This window comes from Furipterus horrens, unplaced genomic scaffold (assembly GCF_987537825.1).
Source record: "Furipterus horrens unplaced genomic scaffold, mFurHor1.1.pri manual_scaffold_10, whole genome shotgun sequence".
NCBI classification, from domain to species: Eukaryota; Metazoa; Chordata; class Mammalia; order Chiroptera; family Furipteridae; genus Furipterus; species Furipterus horrens.
Window position 1 is genome coordinate 80054553 of NW_028327180.1, and position 17802 is coordinate 80072354.

At 44.0% G+C, this 17802-nt stretch overlaps 1 protein-coding gene across 5 annotated transcripts in view; it reads left to right on the top strand.

Moving 5' to 3' along the window:
- Positions 1–11333: 11333 nt before the first annotated feature.
- Positions 11334–17802, top strand: part of LOC150000823 (F-box only protein 38) — a 49085-nt gene continuing 42616 nt past the window's right edge. For all 5 annotated transcript variants that reach the window (XM_090288349.1, XM_090288351.1, XM_090288352.1 and 2 more), the window contains exons 1-2: positions 11334–11424; positions 17497–17687. In XM_090288349.1, coding sequence (XP_090144475.1) covers positions 17560–17687 — 128 coding nt within the window. In that variant the 5' untranslated portion in view covers positions 11334–11424; positions 17497–17559. The remainder of the gene's footprint in view (positions 11425–17496; positions 17688–17802) is intronic.

Consider the following 17802-nt stretch of genomic DNA (forward strand, 5'->3'; position numbering starts at 1 on the left):
CCATGGACATGGACTGGGGAAGGGAGGGATTGCTGGGGGAGGGGGGTGCTGGGCGGGGGGGGAGCAAAGGGGGAAAAAATGGAACTATTGTAACAATATAATCTATAAAATGTAATAAAAAAAAAGCTGAGCAATCTAAAAACTTCAACAGTCAACCCCTCTACCAGGGTTTACACCCATATCTAGCCTTTTATGTACACTCTATACTGTTCAATATGATAGCCACACATGGCTTTTTAAATTGAAATTAATTAAAATTAAATAAAAATTTAAAAATTCAAAAAAAATCTCTTAAAAATTCATGTTCTGTCTTCACTCAGCTTTGGAACAAATAAGATAGGAAAGAGGAGAGCTGAAATCTGGGTTTCCAGGTATGTGGGCGCTTGGTGAGGCTGAGGAAAGGCCAAGTGGAGGGAGCCTTGCTCTAAAGATTCAAGAAGATGATCCGTTCCTCCCTCCTGTGGTACTTGCTGGGGGTGCGATGAGTTTGGATCTGCAGTGAGGCTGCAACGTCACTTTACACTCTGAACATCCCTTTCCAGATTACAGAAAGGACATCCCAGGTGGCCCTGAGTAAGCCATGGAGGTAAATTTCTGCGTTACTTAAATGAACCATCTCTGTGGAGAGAAGTGATGATGAAGCTGGTTAATTTCCATTTGTAAACACCCTTGGAAACCTCTGGATGGAATGACTTCTGCAGAGGTACAGAGGGTGCGGTGACATGTTGGCTCCAATTCTACCCTTTTATGGTGGCACGGGGGGAGCAGGCAGTCTTTGAGGACACTGAGGGGCAGTCTCTGGCACGTTTTATTCAGACTAATGCTGAAGCAATTTTCTTTTCAGTATATGGAGTGTGTTAATCACATGTATACATTTCCTAGGAATTATTTTCCTTTAATACGTCTCTGCAAAAGTCTCAGATTTGTGGAAAAGGGACTCTTTAGAGGGATTTGCCTGTGACCTTTTCCCTCCCCAACACTTCAGTTTGTTACTTTTTACCTTATGTTGGTGCTGCTTGGCCCTATGCATGACAATGTCTGTGGCAGAGCTGACTGGGACCCAAAGGACAGTCATTGCATCAATTATAGACAGATGTTTACAAGTGACAGAGATTAGAATAAGCTCAGAAAGGAGAAAAAGGAGAGAATTTCAAAGAAAGCTGCCAGTTTACGACTTATTTATATCCGTTTATAAAACTGGTGTTAATAGCTTCTTAAGCGATAATACCAACAAAATAGAACATTCTTTTACATTTTATTGATTTATTTTTAGAGACAGAGGAAGGGATGAAGAGAGGGAGAGAAACATCTATGTGCAAGAGCTACATCAATTGGTTGCCTCTCACAAGCCCTCAAGTGGGGACCTGGACTGCAACCCAAGCATGTATGTGCTCTGACTGGGAACCGAACCAGTGATTCTTTGGTTCACAGGCCGGCGCTCCATCCACTGAGCCACACCAGCCAGGTCAAGATAGAACATTTTCTGAACTCTTTCAGCAACGTCAATACACACCCAAAGATGCAAAACTGTCAAGGCAAAAGCCAAGCTTTGGGTAACCCCAATTTGAGGTACCTATAGGCTGGAGTGTTCAATTAGGTGAATGAGGTACAAGTTAGGGCTTTTTGTTTTTTGTTTTCTTTTTAATAAAAAACAAATTCATGGATTGGTACCCTTTAACCTTGCAACTCAGGGATTAGTTCACAATATGCAGTGTAGTCCACTCCAGTGAGGCCGGAGGGAGTCCTTGTGGGCATGTTTCACTGACGGACCATGTAGCCAGGTTGTGGGCTGTGATGCTTGGTGCCATCTCCCAGAAGGGCACTGTGGGAAGACTGCCCTATGAACTTGCACTGATTTCAGGGGCCTTCGTAAGTTCTTAGCAGGAAGTTAGAAGGTCTCCTTACTTAAGGCAAGTCCTCACATTCCCTGATCTAACCTCACAGGATAGCCCTTCTGGTCACAAGTTTAGAAGGGGACAGTTGGTATATACCAAAAAGAATTGATCTTTAATTAAGCAATACCAAGGGAAGGCCTTTAGGCCAAGGTAGATTAAAAGAGTCAACAGATTTTACCAATTGAATTTTACGCATCTGGTCAGTTTGTTCTATCAAACGAGAGGGCTGGGGGTGATGAGTACGATAAAATTGCTGCACTAGCAGCCAAGTTTGCACACCCGGGGTAGGATTTGTCTAGTAAAACGGGTTCCCCAATCCCTGTGGGATCTGTGGGCATTTTCCAGGTAGCAAAAGTCTGACTTTCCAGAAGTATTATAGTAACAGCTATGGTTGTAGCCCTACCCAGTGAAAACACACATGGATCATCATTAATACACTTTTATCCTTTGGGGGCAATTGGGTTGAAAGCCACTTTCCAAACATCAGGTGGGCCTAATTAGATTTAGTTCCCCCTTTTCTAAAGACAGATTCCCTCATTTTAGTTATGCATTTAATCATCGACAGGAGGCCATTGGCGTCACTTGAACACCAAAAGATATCTCCAATTTGGGGTGCGGTAAGGGAGAATACGTTTTCTGTGAAAGTAGCTCAATGGTGACAGAGCACGGCCGTGACACACCTCAACTGTGACAGCAGGTTGTGAAGACAGGACTGTTAGGCAGCCCTAGGGCCAGGAGTCCCCAGAATGAGGTGTCCTGAAGCCAGACCACTTTTCCAGTCAGACAGTGACCCCTAACTGCCTGGCCCGCTCTGCCCCGCACTGCACTGGGGTTCCCCGCTCTGCTCCAGTGAGACATCTTCAGTGTTTTAGCTCCCGCCGGGGAAAGGCAATCTTCAGCCTTTGTTGGGAAGGGAAAGTGTGCTCTCAGAGTCAGAAGGGAACTGACTTATGTAGACACAAGTCCCCATCCCAGGTCCCCAATTGGTCCATCCTCATGCCAATGAGGACTCCAAATCCTCGCAGTTTGATTGGTCCAAAAGGCACTGTCCTGGTTGGTCATGATGGAGCCACTCTGATGGATCAATAAAGAAGCTGGTGGGGAAACAGCCATGTAGGTCTGAGTAGATGGGGAAAGCCTCAGTCCTGCTGGTTGAAACAGGACTCCGGGCGCTCCTTTAAAGGCCAGCTCGGAGGGCAGAAACACACAGATGCGGACAGCGCAGGGCCAGCTTTTCCCAGAGCGCGGTGTGCGTGAAAGGGCCCTGTGTCCAATGGCTGCTGGGCTCATGTGTTTGTTTGTTCATTTGTTTGTTTTTGTTGTAGTTTTAACTTGAACCCAGTTAAGCCACCAGGAGTCCTTCTCTAGGCATCGTCTTTCTCAGGCTTCACAAAGGTCAGGTCAGACTGTCACAGAAAAGCACAGTGAGCACAAGGAAGGTATCTGTTCCCTATGACCCTCATTTTCGTATGTAAACTGGGAATGGTCTGACCTGTTGATATTGTACTGTTAATACAATGTCCTACATGAAAGACTTTGAAATCTGTAAGGTCTACTACATGAAATGCGTTCATCAACAGAGGCAAAATGTAGCCAACATAACGACCTATTTGATGACAAGAGAGTAGGGTTTTCTCTCTCCACCTAATCTTTTCCTTCCTACCTCTACCAAATTATTTAACAGATATTTACGAAGGGCCTAATGTGTGCCAGACACTGTATTAGGTGCTGAGAATACAGCGGAAACTAGTCAGATGAGATACCTTGTGGGGCAGGGAGTGGGGAGACATTCAATGAACGTGTAAATAAATAAATGAGCAATTTCAAGGGTGAGAAGTACCGAGACCACAATGATGATTACAGAAGAACTTTCCGACGAGAGAGCATGAGGGCCGCAATCTGAATGATCACACAGTCTCTCGCGCAGAAGAAACAGTGGCAAGGGTATTCCAGAGAGAGACAACAGAAGCAGCAAGTTTCTAAGACCAGAATGATCTTGGCATGTTCAAGACACGGAAATAAGGCCCCCACAGAAGCGGCACAATGACTGAAGAGGGGGGTTTACAAGGCAAGGTGGGCCGGCAGGACGTATATGGAGGGTCCTGGAGACTGTGGTGAGGAACTTAGATTTTATTCCGCATACAGTGGAAAGCCATTGGATAGCTTTAAGTAGCAAAGTGGCTTAATCTGACCTCCATGGTCAGAATCTCTGATAAGATCAAGTAAGGGGGAAGAGTCTTTGTTAACATTGTAAGACTAATTTTTTTTTTTTTTTTTAAGAGAGACAGGCGATATTTAGCTTTAGAAAGGTTTTCCAAAACGGAGACTCACAGACATATCAAACTCAACATGTGTAAGATTGAGATTTCTCCCCAGCAGTCTTCCTTCCTTCAGAAACGGTCACTATGTGCTTCCAGTTTTCAGAACAAATCCCATGAAGCCATCCTTGACTCACCCAATTGGTCGGCAAAGCCCGAGCCCCTTTCTCACCTTCTCCATGCTACGACCACGGCCCCCGTCCCACTCAGCCCCTGCCCGGGCCATCACTCGGGCCTCCTCACCATCTCCCTGCTTCCCGCCCTGTCTCTCTTAGGTCTGCTTTCAACACAGCTGCCAGAGGGCGCCTGCTGAAATAAAAGTCAGGTGATACTATTTCTCTGTCAAGACCCTCCATTGTTCTCTTACTTCAGAGTCAAGGTCAGGGTCCTCACAATCCCCTAGGAGGCTTGAAAACGTCTTTGCCACTTTCTTCCCAAAGCTCCTGCCAGTTTTCTGCTCACTTCCTCCGCCCCTTGAGCACTCTTGCCCGCTCCCACCTGAGGCCTCTGCTCTTCCTGGCCCTCGTGCACGCAATGTGTTCTCCAGATACACGTAGCCTCTCCCTTTCACCTCTTTTAGGATTTTACTGAAATTCATATTCTCGATTGAGTTGGGAATTTAGTTGTGTGTATAGAACAATATATATTTTAAATGAATACTTAGTAGATGTAGCTCGAAGCCAAATTTGGCTTATTTTTATCCTAACAACTTCTACAAAATAGGGACTGTTTATTCACTGAGTAAATGGACATAGTCTGATGATTTCTTAATGCTACCTGGAATCATATTCAGTGCCTTTTTGATAACGCACTCCTAGGCATAAATTTACAAATCCCTCTTTGTAGTGAAGAATTCACCTTAAGTGACTCTTTTCTATAAACACAATGACAGGGTTCAACTAGCTGGTATGAAGCCTGATTAAGACCAGCTCTGCCCAAATGATTCCTGGGATTCCTCATTATTACATCACTTCCTTCAACTGCTTCCCCACTGTCCTTGCGATGGAGGCCGGAATCTTGACCATGGCTCCACAGTCTGGACCCGGCACGTCTCTCAACCCCATCTGATGCCCCGCTTCCTCTTTGCTCCCTGCCTTCTGGACACTCTAGACTTCTCTAATGAACATGCCTTTCTTCCTCTTGTCTTGTGACTTGTGCACACGGTGGTCTTTTTTTGCCTGGAATGATTTTGCTACCTCCTCCTCCAGGAACTGTGATAACTCCTACACTTTAAGTCCCACAGCAACCATCACTTTAAGGACATTTTTCCTGACTTCACTCAAGAGGTAAAATACTCCAACCCCTCCTTATACACTCTTATAATAACATGGTCCTTTCCTTAAGAATTTCCATCATAGTTGTGACTTTACATGCATTAGTTTGATTCTTTATTTTTTAATCTCACTCATGAAACTGGACGAGGACAAAAACTGTGTGCATATCGGCTCCCCGAACCCCGGTATCTGGCACAGAGCCACATCCATTTAAGACACTCAGTAGTTACTTGTTAAAATATGTCAATGGAGGAATAATTATTAAAATAAAGAAATAAACCAAAGAATCGCAGTTTTGGTGTCTAAGGGTCTCAGTCATCTTTGAACAGAATATCATCATCATCCCATATCCAGAGCTTTTTAAACCGATTATTTCCAGGCTCCCAATATGATGACATGTCCCCCAAATACGAATCATGCATAATTCGCATGTGATTTTCAGCTTTCAATGAGCTTTCACTTTCATTTCTACATTTCAATCAATGTACTGATAAAGGATCTGGAGATCAAAATGCCACATAGTTAACAAGACACAAAGTTAAGCCTAAAATTCTAACCACACCAAAACTCCCACAAAATATAAAAAGGGAAAGGTGAGGAACTGGAAATTGGGTCCTTATTCCAAAGGCCCAGGGGAAATGTATCTAAAAATATATCTCTCCAACTTCATACATATACCAAGATTTAATTTATTAATAGGGATGATTTCATTAAAATTGAGTGAGATTGGGCCACATATCTATCTTACCAGGGAATATATCTGGTATGAAAGTATAAAAACTCAATCATTCCAATTCATGGCTTAGACAACAATCTGTACCAATTTCTTCTTTGTATATCTGCTTTGTGCTTATTTGTTACACTGCATAAGCACCAACTTAACATAGACTCTCCTATTTTCTATTTGTCTACTGTGCAAGTTAGCACACCTTTTAGTGGCTCTCCACTAAAATAGAAATAGATAGGAACTATGTCTTAGAATAACTCAGTGCCCTGTCCTCAGAGGCTTAAGGACCATTTGAGCCAACCACCTCTTTTTACAGAATTCCCTGGGCACCAGTCAACCTCAGAAGAGTTGACTGAGAAGCTGAGCAGAGATTTTTGAGAGCGTTGAGTTAGAAAGACAAAAATGGGAGTCCTGAGGACACCAAGGAAGGGGAACCCTGGAAATTCCCCAGGCTTTGGTTTGAGTACCCATAAAAGGGCAATACACAATACATACATAAATCTTGACAATGGCAAAGTCCTGCTTCAAATCATCCCATCCTCAGATTTAGGTGAAGGTTATCCAAGACTTGTAGCGGCCCTAGCTTCCTGCTAGAAGCAAAAACATACCCTCTCTGAAGGAAGACCATCTTCGATCTCACTTTACCTGACATCATTTTTCAAATAGTTTCTGGAATTCAACAAGAATTCAACCAAGCAGAAGGAGAAATAATACAAAGGGGTCACAAACAGAAAAGAAAAATACAATGTAAATAAACTCTCACGGGATGCAGATAATAAAGTCATGAGACACAGAATGTTTAATATGATTAAAAAGATAGTAGGTATAATGGAAAGTTACACTGGGAGCTGGAAACTATTACAAAGAACTAAGTTGAAAAAGACATAACTGAATAATACAATAATCAAAATGAAGAACCCCAAGGTTTTTAACAGTACAATAAGTCCAGTTAAAGAGAGAGTTAAGGAACTGGAATATAGGTCTGAAAAAAACTATTGAGGTTAAATCATGGCTAAACTAAAGGATTTCATTTTTTAAATAGAGAAGAACAAAAACCATCCCATCATATTACAAATGTATGGAAGGGAAAGGTGCTGAGCTAAGTAACCATGGAAATGAATGGAGTCTGTGAGACTGAAGGCAGAAGAAACTGTGCATAAGTGCTGTTCTGTGGTCGGTACTTTGTGTCCCACAGGATACAGGTTAACATTCTGAGTTTGCTGTACATGCACACGGGAATTGGGCAATTAAGTAAATGAATGGCAGACAGCTGGAACAGTTTTCTCACTATTGCAGAACAAGTTTACAGAGAAGCAAGGGAAAATCTAACAGATTAGAGACCCTAGTAAGAATTCATATTTAGCTTAATATAGAAATAGCTGGGTATGCTATGTTTATGGTATTTATATGTATACTGTTATTCTTGATAGATACACATATATACACAGGTTAGTGTACACACACATATGTTCCTGCTCTGTCAGATGGGACTAGAAGCAGTGTCACATAGTAGCAATGGGCATACCTAGCACCCGGGTCTTGATTTCTAATACCATTATCCAATAAAAGAAACCAGGACTCCTTGGCAAGTACCATTTCTTATTCAAAGGTCCTGATCCTGAGGTTTGTTTACTTTTCATTTGAAAATAAAGATTAGTGAGGGCTTGAGGGGGTTAAAGATAACCTAGCACTAAACTGAGCTTCTTTTTGTAATAATGAAAAATACTAAAGTAGAATTGAAAAGGAGATCACAGTGTGAAAACGTGAATCTATGTGATTTCACCTTGATGCCCTTGCTACTTAGAATCATTGTGTATATTATGACGTCTCCCATGCTGTGAGGAACCATCAGATTAAAGCAGCTTCAGCAAATGGAGTGAGTACAAGGGTCTTCTAAGAGACCCCAGAATTAGAAACTTCACTATTTTGTTCATAAGGCTTCACAATGTTCGCCGGGGCGCGTACATCCTGGTTCAAGCCCAGCCCAGCTTTACACTGTTGTTGCAGCACAATCGTTCACCACAGTCCCTTTTACAGTCCAGTGTGTCCTCGTTGGGGACAATCCCCTGTATGGTCACAGGGATGATGATTCAGCTGTCCCTCGTTTTCCCAGCACCTACTCTGGACCTGGCTTTCTGATAATGATGGGAAATACAAAGGTGAACGATGTAGTTCCCAGTCCCCAAGACTCAGGAATGGACGATCAGGGCAAGGAGGGCAAGGGAACCACTGAGTGACAATACGAAGCTACGAGAGTCACATGCAGGTCTATGCCATATGCTGCTGGGGTCTCAGGAAAGGTGACAGATGAACCAGAGGACCATGGCATGTTCCTTGTGCCCAGGGCAAGAAGATCAGCTGATCAGTGACGTGATGACAAGCAATCAGCTCTGTAGAGGCAGGGAGGGCTTTCCCTTTGGAAACATTTGATTAATGTGCGTTCCCACATGTTCAGGGCATTGAGATGGTAAGGCTCAAAGTGAGAAAGACACACAGTTTCCACCTTACATTTCTTCAGGGGAGCAGGGGAGGGGACAAGGGCCCCAGGAAAACAGTCCACGGAGATGCAGGATCCCCTCCTGGCGTGAATCCCGTGCAGACAGCGCTGCAGCAGCTCGCACACCTCTGTCGTCCACCGGACCAGGTCCTGTCACTTGCAGGGTCTGTGTCCACCTCTGGTGCTGTGGCCGTCCACAACTTTAAAAATTATGTTGGCTTGACTCTTGTCCTTTTGCAATGGTGTTTGTGAGCACATACATTTCATGAAAAACCTGAGGATCCTCCTAGCCACCCCTTGCCAGCCCTGGCTGGGCCCTGAGGGAGAGTGGGGGTCCCATCATCAGGCTCTGCATCCTGGAGGTGGTTGTCATCAGTGGTTCCTTCTGGGGATCCTGCAGTGTTGCTGGTGGTGTTGCTGCTGGGGCTTGGGGTGGGGGCAGTGCCACCAGCATCACACTGGAGGGCTGGGCTGAGCGGGCTGTCCTGGTCTCTGGGCCCGGTAGGGAAGTGCTGGTCCTGGACACCAGGCTGGGTGCAGAAATGGTCATCCTCTCTTCCAGGCTGGATGAGGACATGGTGGAGCTGGGTGCTGGTGGTGGTTTGATGGTAGGGCAGGGTTATGGTTAGGGTTAGCGTAGAAACTTGATTGTTTGTATATAACAATATTTTGTTTTTGAAATGAATATATATGTAGCTCAAAGGCAAAGTTGGCTTATTTTTATCCTAAAGATTTCTGCAAATAGCCACTATTTATTCATTGTGTAAATGAACATAGTCTGATGATTTCTTAATGCTATGTGGAATTATATTCAGTGCCTTTTTGATAACACACTGCTAGGCATAAACCACGGAATGACACATACTTACTTTCACATTTAGAGAGGATTAAAACTAATTTTTTCAGAGAATCCTGTGATATCCTTTGGAATAATGAGAAGGATCCTGCAGTGTAACAGAAGCAGAATTAGGAAAGAATTGACTTCTATTGTTGCCTTGGGGATGTGTTTCCTGTACAAATCCAGTTCTAGAGAGGTCAGGAAAAAGGGGAGAAATCTTGGAAAGGCTGTAAAAGAACAGGGCAGAGTCAAAAAGTAAATCCTCTGAAGGAAAAAATAGGGCGGTAGAATTTTCTTTGTTGTTCCTTGCCAGCAACCTAAACTGTTTCTTCTCTGCTAAAGTTCAAAGTCCAGATTCAGAGGCAGGTCAAGTCCCCACAAATTCCAGAGTGAAATTTTCAGCCCACCCTTCTCATTTAATATTTTCATAAGCGTAATCAGGACTTTAAATGGATACATCAGTTTTTGTGGATTCTGGAGAAACATTGATGAGAATGATAAGCAATATGCACTTCATTCTCTCTGCCTCCTCATCCTCAGTGACTGGGTTACCATGCCATGGCCTGGCATTTCAAGCCTTCTCGAATCTCTCTGTGGTAGGCAGTCAGGCATAATCAGAGTGAGGATGATGGGCCAGGAACAGAAGGTCACCAGGGTGGAAAGCCTTGGTGCCTATCAATGGGCAAAACTGTGAAAACAAGGATCTCATCCCCCAGGGCAACCTCTTCTACCCTAGTACATCACTGGCCATGTGGTTTAACCCCCCTGAACTTTCAAATCACTATCATGTTGTTTGGAAGCTCTCCTGACCTTTCACGTTGCTGGTCATGCTGTTTGGAGCCTCCCCTGATCTTTCCTACCCAGAATGTCGCTAGGAACAAGGGGTCAAAGAGTGGCTTCATGCAACTCCCATGAGGGCCCTTGCACGACCAGTCCCTTAAGCATCAAGGCTTAGGAGTAACATCTAGGGCCTCAGTTGTGGTTCGGCTCCAGGCACAGAAAAGCAGCAAAACCAGACAAGTGATGCCTGACTGACATCAGGACCAGATGCATTGACCAATGATCCCCCTGCCTTGGCAGTGATCCATCAGTGGAGACCATGATACTGAAAGGACACATTTGGAAAACTGATGAATATTCCATCAAGATCCTCCCCGAGACTTCCCAAACCACAGGGAGAGATAGCCTTTAAGTATTCTCCTAGAGAGCTCCAGCTGAGCTCTTAGGGGGGCCTCTAGCCTGAATTGCCAATAATGCAACATCCATTTGAGCCTGACGTTAACTAGCCTCAGCTGACATCTGACCTCAACCTGAAACTGCCCAGCTGTGCCCCGTCAACCCACAGAATCATAACAAATTGTTTTAAGCCACTACATTCTGCAGTGGTTTGTTATGTAGGTACCGTAATGATGTCCATTTTCACCTAACAAACCTGGAGGTGAAATGCTTGATTGTGGTCTCTGTGCCAGTTAAGTGGAGGAACTCCTACTTGACCCACCTCCTTCTGGCCCCAAACTCTGCATTGCTGACCACTAAGTACAGGTTCTCAGTCAATACAGCTGTAATCGCAGAGTCGTTACTACTGTATTTCCCTGGCGTCAGACTCGAGCTGCTTCCGGCGCAGCGACACTGTCACGGGACAGGACTGCCCCTACCCTCTTCCTAAGCTGCCACTCTTAACATGGTGGCCGTGCGGTGACGCCTGCGTCCCACACCCACAGGGTCCGGGTGCGGGCCCAGCTCCGGGTAACAACACGCCGGAAATGCCCGGGCGGCGGCGGAAGCGGAAGCGCGCGGCGGTGGAGGCCGCGGGAAGCGTAGGTCGCGATTTTCCTTCCTACCGAAGCACAGATAACAGACGGAGGGCCGGCGTAGGTGAGGCAGCTGCCGGTGGGCCCGCGAACGGGAGGCTGGCCGCAGAGCCGGGGGCGCGTGCGGCGGGATGAAGGCGGCTCGATCGGACCTCCGGGGCTCCGGGGCTCCCGGGCTCCAGACGCCTGAGCTGTCGGTGTCGGGCCCCTGTCGGGCCTGTGGCTCCCGGGAAAACAGGGATTGGGTTTGTGGTTCTTGGCATTCTGGGCCTTAGTTGTGGGGTTTGTTTCCTTGTCTGAACCTGGCCCAAGATACCAGCATACGGAACACGCTCTTGCTCTCGATTTCTTGAACAAAATCGGGGTTGTTGGCCTGAACACATCGGGGGACCCCATCCCATTCCGGGCGTCACCAATACCACGATGTTAATGTTAGTTAAATCAGTGTTTAAGCCAGTCAGTTGAAAAAGGCCTGTACTCAGAGTACGCAGGGGATGTCCCTAAGCCGGACCCAACGGATACATCCTGGAGAGGCGGCCAGCCCTGGGATCCCGGGCCCCGAGTTCTAGTCTTGCCTCGTCCACCTTGCCCAGGTCCATTACCTTTTCTGTGGCACAGTTTGCTTATCGGTGCAATGAATGTGTTAAATGCTTCTGATGTCCCTCCTGGCTCGGAATCAGATTCTTCACTCCCTCGCAAAGAGTCTTTTCCTTGGAGACAGACCTAAAAAGCATGTGTTTCTAGCCAGGAGGTCACTGATGAGAGATGTCTACCTTGTTTTTCCCACATGCCAAGCCGGCGAGGGCAACTGGCACTTAGGACGGTTCCTGTGCAGTAGGAATCTCTGCCCCGAAGACTTTGTTTATAAACCAATAACAGCAATGTAAAATACACTAGTGTGAAAAGTAGGAGACCTTTTTTGTTTGTTTGCTTGTTTGTTTTTTCTGTCTTAAAACTTGCTCTTAACTTGTTGGTTCCCTTTGGGCAAATCTCTTTGTGAATTTGAGATTTTTAATCTGGCAAATGAAGGTATTGGATTAGGTCACTGGTTCTTAATCCACTTTCCCATGCACCTACCACAACTAAAGAATGAAATAATGGTTTTGTAAGGCCATGATTTTCTAGGGGAGGGGTAGGATGGGGATTGGAGGGTATATATGTAGTCATATAGATTAATCTGTGCTTGTAATTTTCACCTTTCATTTTTGTCAGTTACTAAGACTCTTTCCCTCTAAAATTTGCACTGCTGTGAGTCTTCTGTCCTCTTTAGGTGAAGAATATAGACGGGTGTGTGTTTGTTTAAATGACTGTGCCCTGGGGGTACACACTTTAGTAAAAAAGATACTAGCATAGAATGGGACAAAAAGAGCAGCTGTATTTCAATAAGGTAAAGTGACAGTGAAATAAAATTGGACGTGGATCCTTGCTTCATTTAGAAGTGGTATTTTCTGACTTTATGGCTCAGAGCAATACGGCTTACCTCTCTGGGCCTCGCTTTCTCATCTGGAAAACGAAGGGTTGGACTGGATGATTCTTGACCTTTTCCGCACTGTAATGGTTTTTGTTTTTGTTTTAAATGTGTGTGTGTGTGTGTGTGTGTGTGTGTGTGTGTGTGTGTTGTGTGTGTGTTGATCTAAGCAGCTTGGTGGATGTGGTGTGGCATTTCTTTAGGAAGGAGAGGCGATCCTAGGTAGAAGACATTAAAAATTTTGATGTGAGAAATGTGGCCAAATTAAGTGACACACAAGGTTACTTTACCATGAGTATGCTGAAGCCCATAGAAACTGAAGAAAGACATTAGAAACCTGAAGGGTAGGGAAGCCCTTTGACCAGATAGGATATTGAGAACATTGGGAAGTTTTAAATGGGAGAAGGTATTTTTGATGAGGGTAGTGAAAAGTAATTTATCATAATACTTGAAATGACTGAGTTGTAAGATACTGGTGGTAAAACTCTTAACTCCAGTTTGAGACTGTGAGCTTCATGGGAAGAATGACTGTCACCACCTAGCACTTAGAAGGATGGATTACTTAAATGAGGGATGGACGGATAGGTAGTAGCAATCAAGAAGGGGATTTCCACAGAGAGTTGTTATTAGTTAGATGCAGAATGAGAAATTGATATGCAATGGTGAACATTTTGTAAAAGAAGAAGTCCCCAAGTTTTCTGGTTAGTTGTAAGGTGTTTACCTCTGTCCTGTAAAGGGTAGAATAAGAGACAAACACATATCCTGGAGGGTCTGGTTGATTGAGGAAAGGAGTAATTAGAATAATTTAGGGATGGAGGAGGATGTTGACAAATTGAAACAGGGATAGGAAGATATTTAGTTGTGACATTGAGAGAATAAAGCAGCGAGTTTATGTGGGTCTCTTGTTGATGTCAGATATTGTGAGGATTGTGAACAAGAGCTAAAGCCTCTGTAATGGAAGTAGAGGGTTAAAGGGAAAAATAAGCTGATGTTGTAAGCAAGGAAATGTTGGTTCTCCTCTACAAGAAGTGGAGGTAGCCTTGAGGGCTAAGGATTAAAAGACTGGGACAAATTTGGGAGCAGCCAGAAAGAATTGAATGAGTAGAGAATAGTGTAGTTTTGTTTGGGATCAGAGGAGCTTTGAACTGGCAGATTGGAAGAAGACCATGCACACCTAAGAGAAATTGTGTTAGGGAAGGATCCAAGTTTAATGAGTACTCACAAATAACACAGGGTTGATACATACTTGGAATGTACCTGGGCCACCAGGACAAAAATGCTGCTTCCTGTGGCTAAGGTCGGCTAAACAGCCAGCCGTAGAAGTAGGCTACCCCGGGCAGTTGTAGGCTCCCGTGTGGAAACCTAAAGCAGATGGACCCAAACCCAATATGTGAAGGAGGATGCAGTCAGCAGCAGTTCTATCAGAGCACTCAGAAGTCCACCTCTTAGCATTGGGGTGCATCTCAAAAGCAGGGAGACGGCTGAGGTGCAGAGGACTGACTTGATAGGATGTGCAGTGTGGGTTGAGGAGTCTTAATCCCAGCCTGAGCTCTGACACTTAAACTATGCCCTCAGCAGGTGATTTACCTTCTCTGGTACTATTTGTCCATCTGACAATTGAGGATGCCAGTCTTGGATAGGGACCTCTGGGTGAGCTTCGCTATGTCTGGGAAGTCCCTGAAATTGTATGTATGTAATTCAGTGTACATGGGCCTGGGTATGTTTTGTTTTTCTCTTGGGGCGAAGATGTACAGCTTTCATCATAGTCTCATATAGGTTTAGGGCCCAGAAAAAATTAAAAACTGTGCATCTAGGTAGACTCTGAAGGCCTCTTTGACTTTTAACATCCCGTGATTCTGTAGTTCTGTCAGAATGACATTTCTTTGAGTTTTAGAGATAAGCCCCCAGAACCTGCTAACTTTGGAAATACCCAGTGCTGCACACTCCAGAGTCTCCACATTTTTATACTCACCTGTTGTTTATACTCAGCTCTCCCTTACCCTCCCTGACTCCTCTGCAGGCCAGCTCCCATGTGCATCTTTACTGCTGATAACTGCAGTTTCTCTCCTTTCCACTTCCCCTTTTAACCTGCTGCTGCTTTGACCTTTCCTACTTCGTTTAGTTTCTCAAGTGGCAAATGGTGATGCTTTGGAGATGAAGGTAGGAAGAAACCAAGACATAGAAAGCTACTCACGACAAATTTCTCTTCTCACCTTGCTTATATCTCTTGTTCCACTGCAATAAAAGCAATTAAGAGAGGGCGTGCAAGTGCAAGAGAGACACCTTCATCAGTTGGGACTCTGCGTGCCTTGCACACAGGGGTACCAGGCCTCTGTTACTCCGTGCCTGGGATGAGATGCTTAGCGTGGCTAGTTGATATTTCACATAAATGAAGATGAAGCTCGGGTTAGTTGAAACAAGTTTGGTGCCCTTTATAGAGTTTTAGTGGTGGCAAGGGAAGTCTTTTAATGTAAGGAAAGATAAGTTAGTTTTTAATGAGGAAGCTTTTTATCTCCTGGACATTTGCAGGGGCACCTAATTGGACTGGAGAGGACTGATGGCTTAGAGTAGGGGGGCGAGAGGGTAGTCACTGCTCGACCTACTGCCAGGTAGGTAGCTCACGTGACCAAGTCTTCAAGTCTAGCTACATGACCAAATCTTTAATTCTAGGCATTGTGTGGGAAATACACATACAATTTTACCTAATCTTTTGTTCGTCCTTCTCAGGTAGGCCCTTCAGTAGTGTTAGTGCCTCCTGTAGGTTAAACAGATTTTTGTGGGCTTGCTGAACCTGAATGTCTGTATCATGTTGTCTAATGGCATATCTGCAATTAAATGTTTCTCTAAGTTTCAAACAAGTGAACTTTTATCAACTCAGTCTACTTGGTTTAAAAATTCAAATGTAGGTTGTTTGCTGGGGCTGCTAAGTCTGATGCACACAAAACCACAGCCTTACAAAATAAAAAGGAACAATAAAAGGTGGAATCATAGATGAGGGTATAAATTATAAGTGATGTAGATTTGGTGAAGAAATAGAAGGGAGAAGGGCTAAGAAAGATTTTATTTAAAGGATGAAAACCCAAGAACATAGTTTCTGTGAACGGTTAGAGTTGTTAAGATTCTTAATGCTGAAATGTGTTAAAATATGCTAGCTAGAGAATTAATCCATGCTTGGATTGCTCTATACTAGTTAATAGTCTTGTCGAGTCATTAACATGCAGGGTAGCTGTTTGTGATGTGTCCTTACTGGAATAACATGTGATTGCATTTTTGCCAGGGTTAAGGCTTGTAGCTGCGATCCTTGGACGCTGTGGTAGCAAATAGGAACAGGAAATGGTCCTTAGGAGCCTTGGTGTGACTGGATGCATATGGAGTAGTAATGAGAAGACTAATGAGTATTCATACATCAGGCACTTGAGGATTTATTATGAGCAAGAACTTGTCATCACCCAGAGGCAGGAGGCTGAGTTTCTTTTCCTTTTCCTGGCAGAGCCACGATGTATAAAATACTATACAAGTTGCTATAGAAGATGCTCCTGGGGAGCTCAGAAGAGGGGGTGAGTAGGGGAAGTTTTCACAAAGGACTTAACATTTACACTAGATTTTGAAGGCAGATTTATAAAAAAAGAAAGAAAGAAAGAAATAGTGGATTTTTAGGCAAAAAAAACGGGGGGAGCATTCTAGTGAGAGTCAGGAGCTTCTTATTAGGGTTGAAAGATAATGTTTGGGGGTACTGAGTGTCTAGAGGAACAAGTGGTAGGGTTGAAAGATGATTGGAAAGGCGGCCTGAGACCAGATTGGAAAGATTTCATCCTAGAATCTGGGATTCCTTGTAAGCTCATTTGGTCATTGTTTGTTTTTTAAGATATATACATGACCAATCTAAAATTTTCAAACAATGGAGAAGAATATGAAGAGTAAACCTGTGTTTCCTACTTTCCCGAACCTCTATTCTCACTCTCCAGAGGTAAACACTGGTGATATTTTATCAGACTTCTCAAAATGTCCCATGCAAACATAAAATATATATATATTTTTTCTTTTATGAAAATCCAACATCTTGCTCTTTTCACTTAGCATGCAATTAGAGGAATGTTTTAAAAAGATAACCCTAGCTGCAGTGTGGAGTATGGTATGGTAAGCATTTATTCAGCAAATTCCATCTTGTAGGCCTACTGTGTGGCAGGCTTTGTTCCAGGCCCTGGGGATACATGGTGGACATCATTTAGGAAGCCATTGCAGTAGCTCAGGGAGGGCTGACAGAAGCCTCAAGGCCACTAGGAGTGGGTGCAAGAGCAATATTGTGGTAAAATTGAGGAGGAAAGCAAACAAGTGACTGGGAAGTGAGAGGTCTTACCTTGCATGTGAAGAAATTGATGCTTGGTGAAATTGAGTGAATTGTCTAGGAGTACAAATTAGAAGCCAGAACTCCTGGTTCCTTGGATTTTTGCTCATTTTAAATAATTCAGTTTCATATTTTCTGCTCTTCAGAAGATGGTCTGTGCCTTTGTGTAATTATTTATATTAATTTGAATGCAGTCTGTACTATTGTAATTACCTTTGTCCGTCTATATTTTAAAATAAGTATTGTTTTACCTAGGTTTTGTAGGGGTAATTTCTGCCTCTGGTTTGCTGCTTTAGTCTACTCTGTTCTCTGCTTGCGTTCAGGTACTTTGAACTAAAGTAACCAAGAGGGGGGATTTGCTCTTTGATACTGGAGGTAACGCAGCAATGGGTCCACGAAAGAAAAGTGTTAAAACGTGTCTCGTGAATAATGACATCGCTGAAGAAACAGCATCAGATGAAACGAAGGACTACATGAATCAACTTTCACATGAAGTGCTTTGCCATATTTTTAGGTAAGATTATTCCTTTTGTTGCAAAGTCCTGTTGGACAGCCATTCTCTAGACTGTGTTCACATTCTAGGCTTCTTGGAGTTGTTATTGACTGAAAGATTGTTGACTTCTGCTATT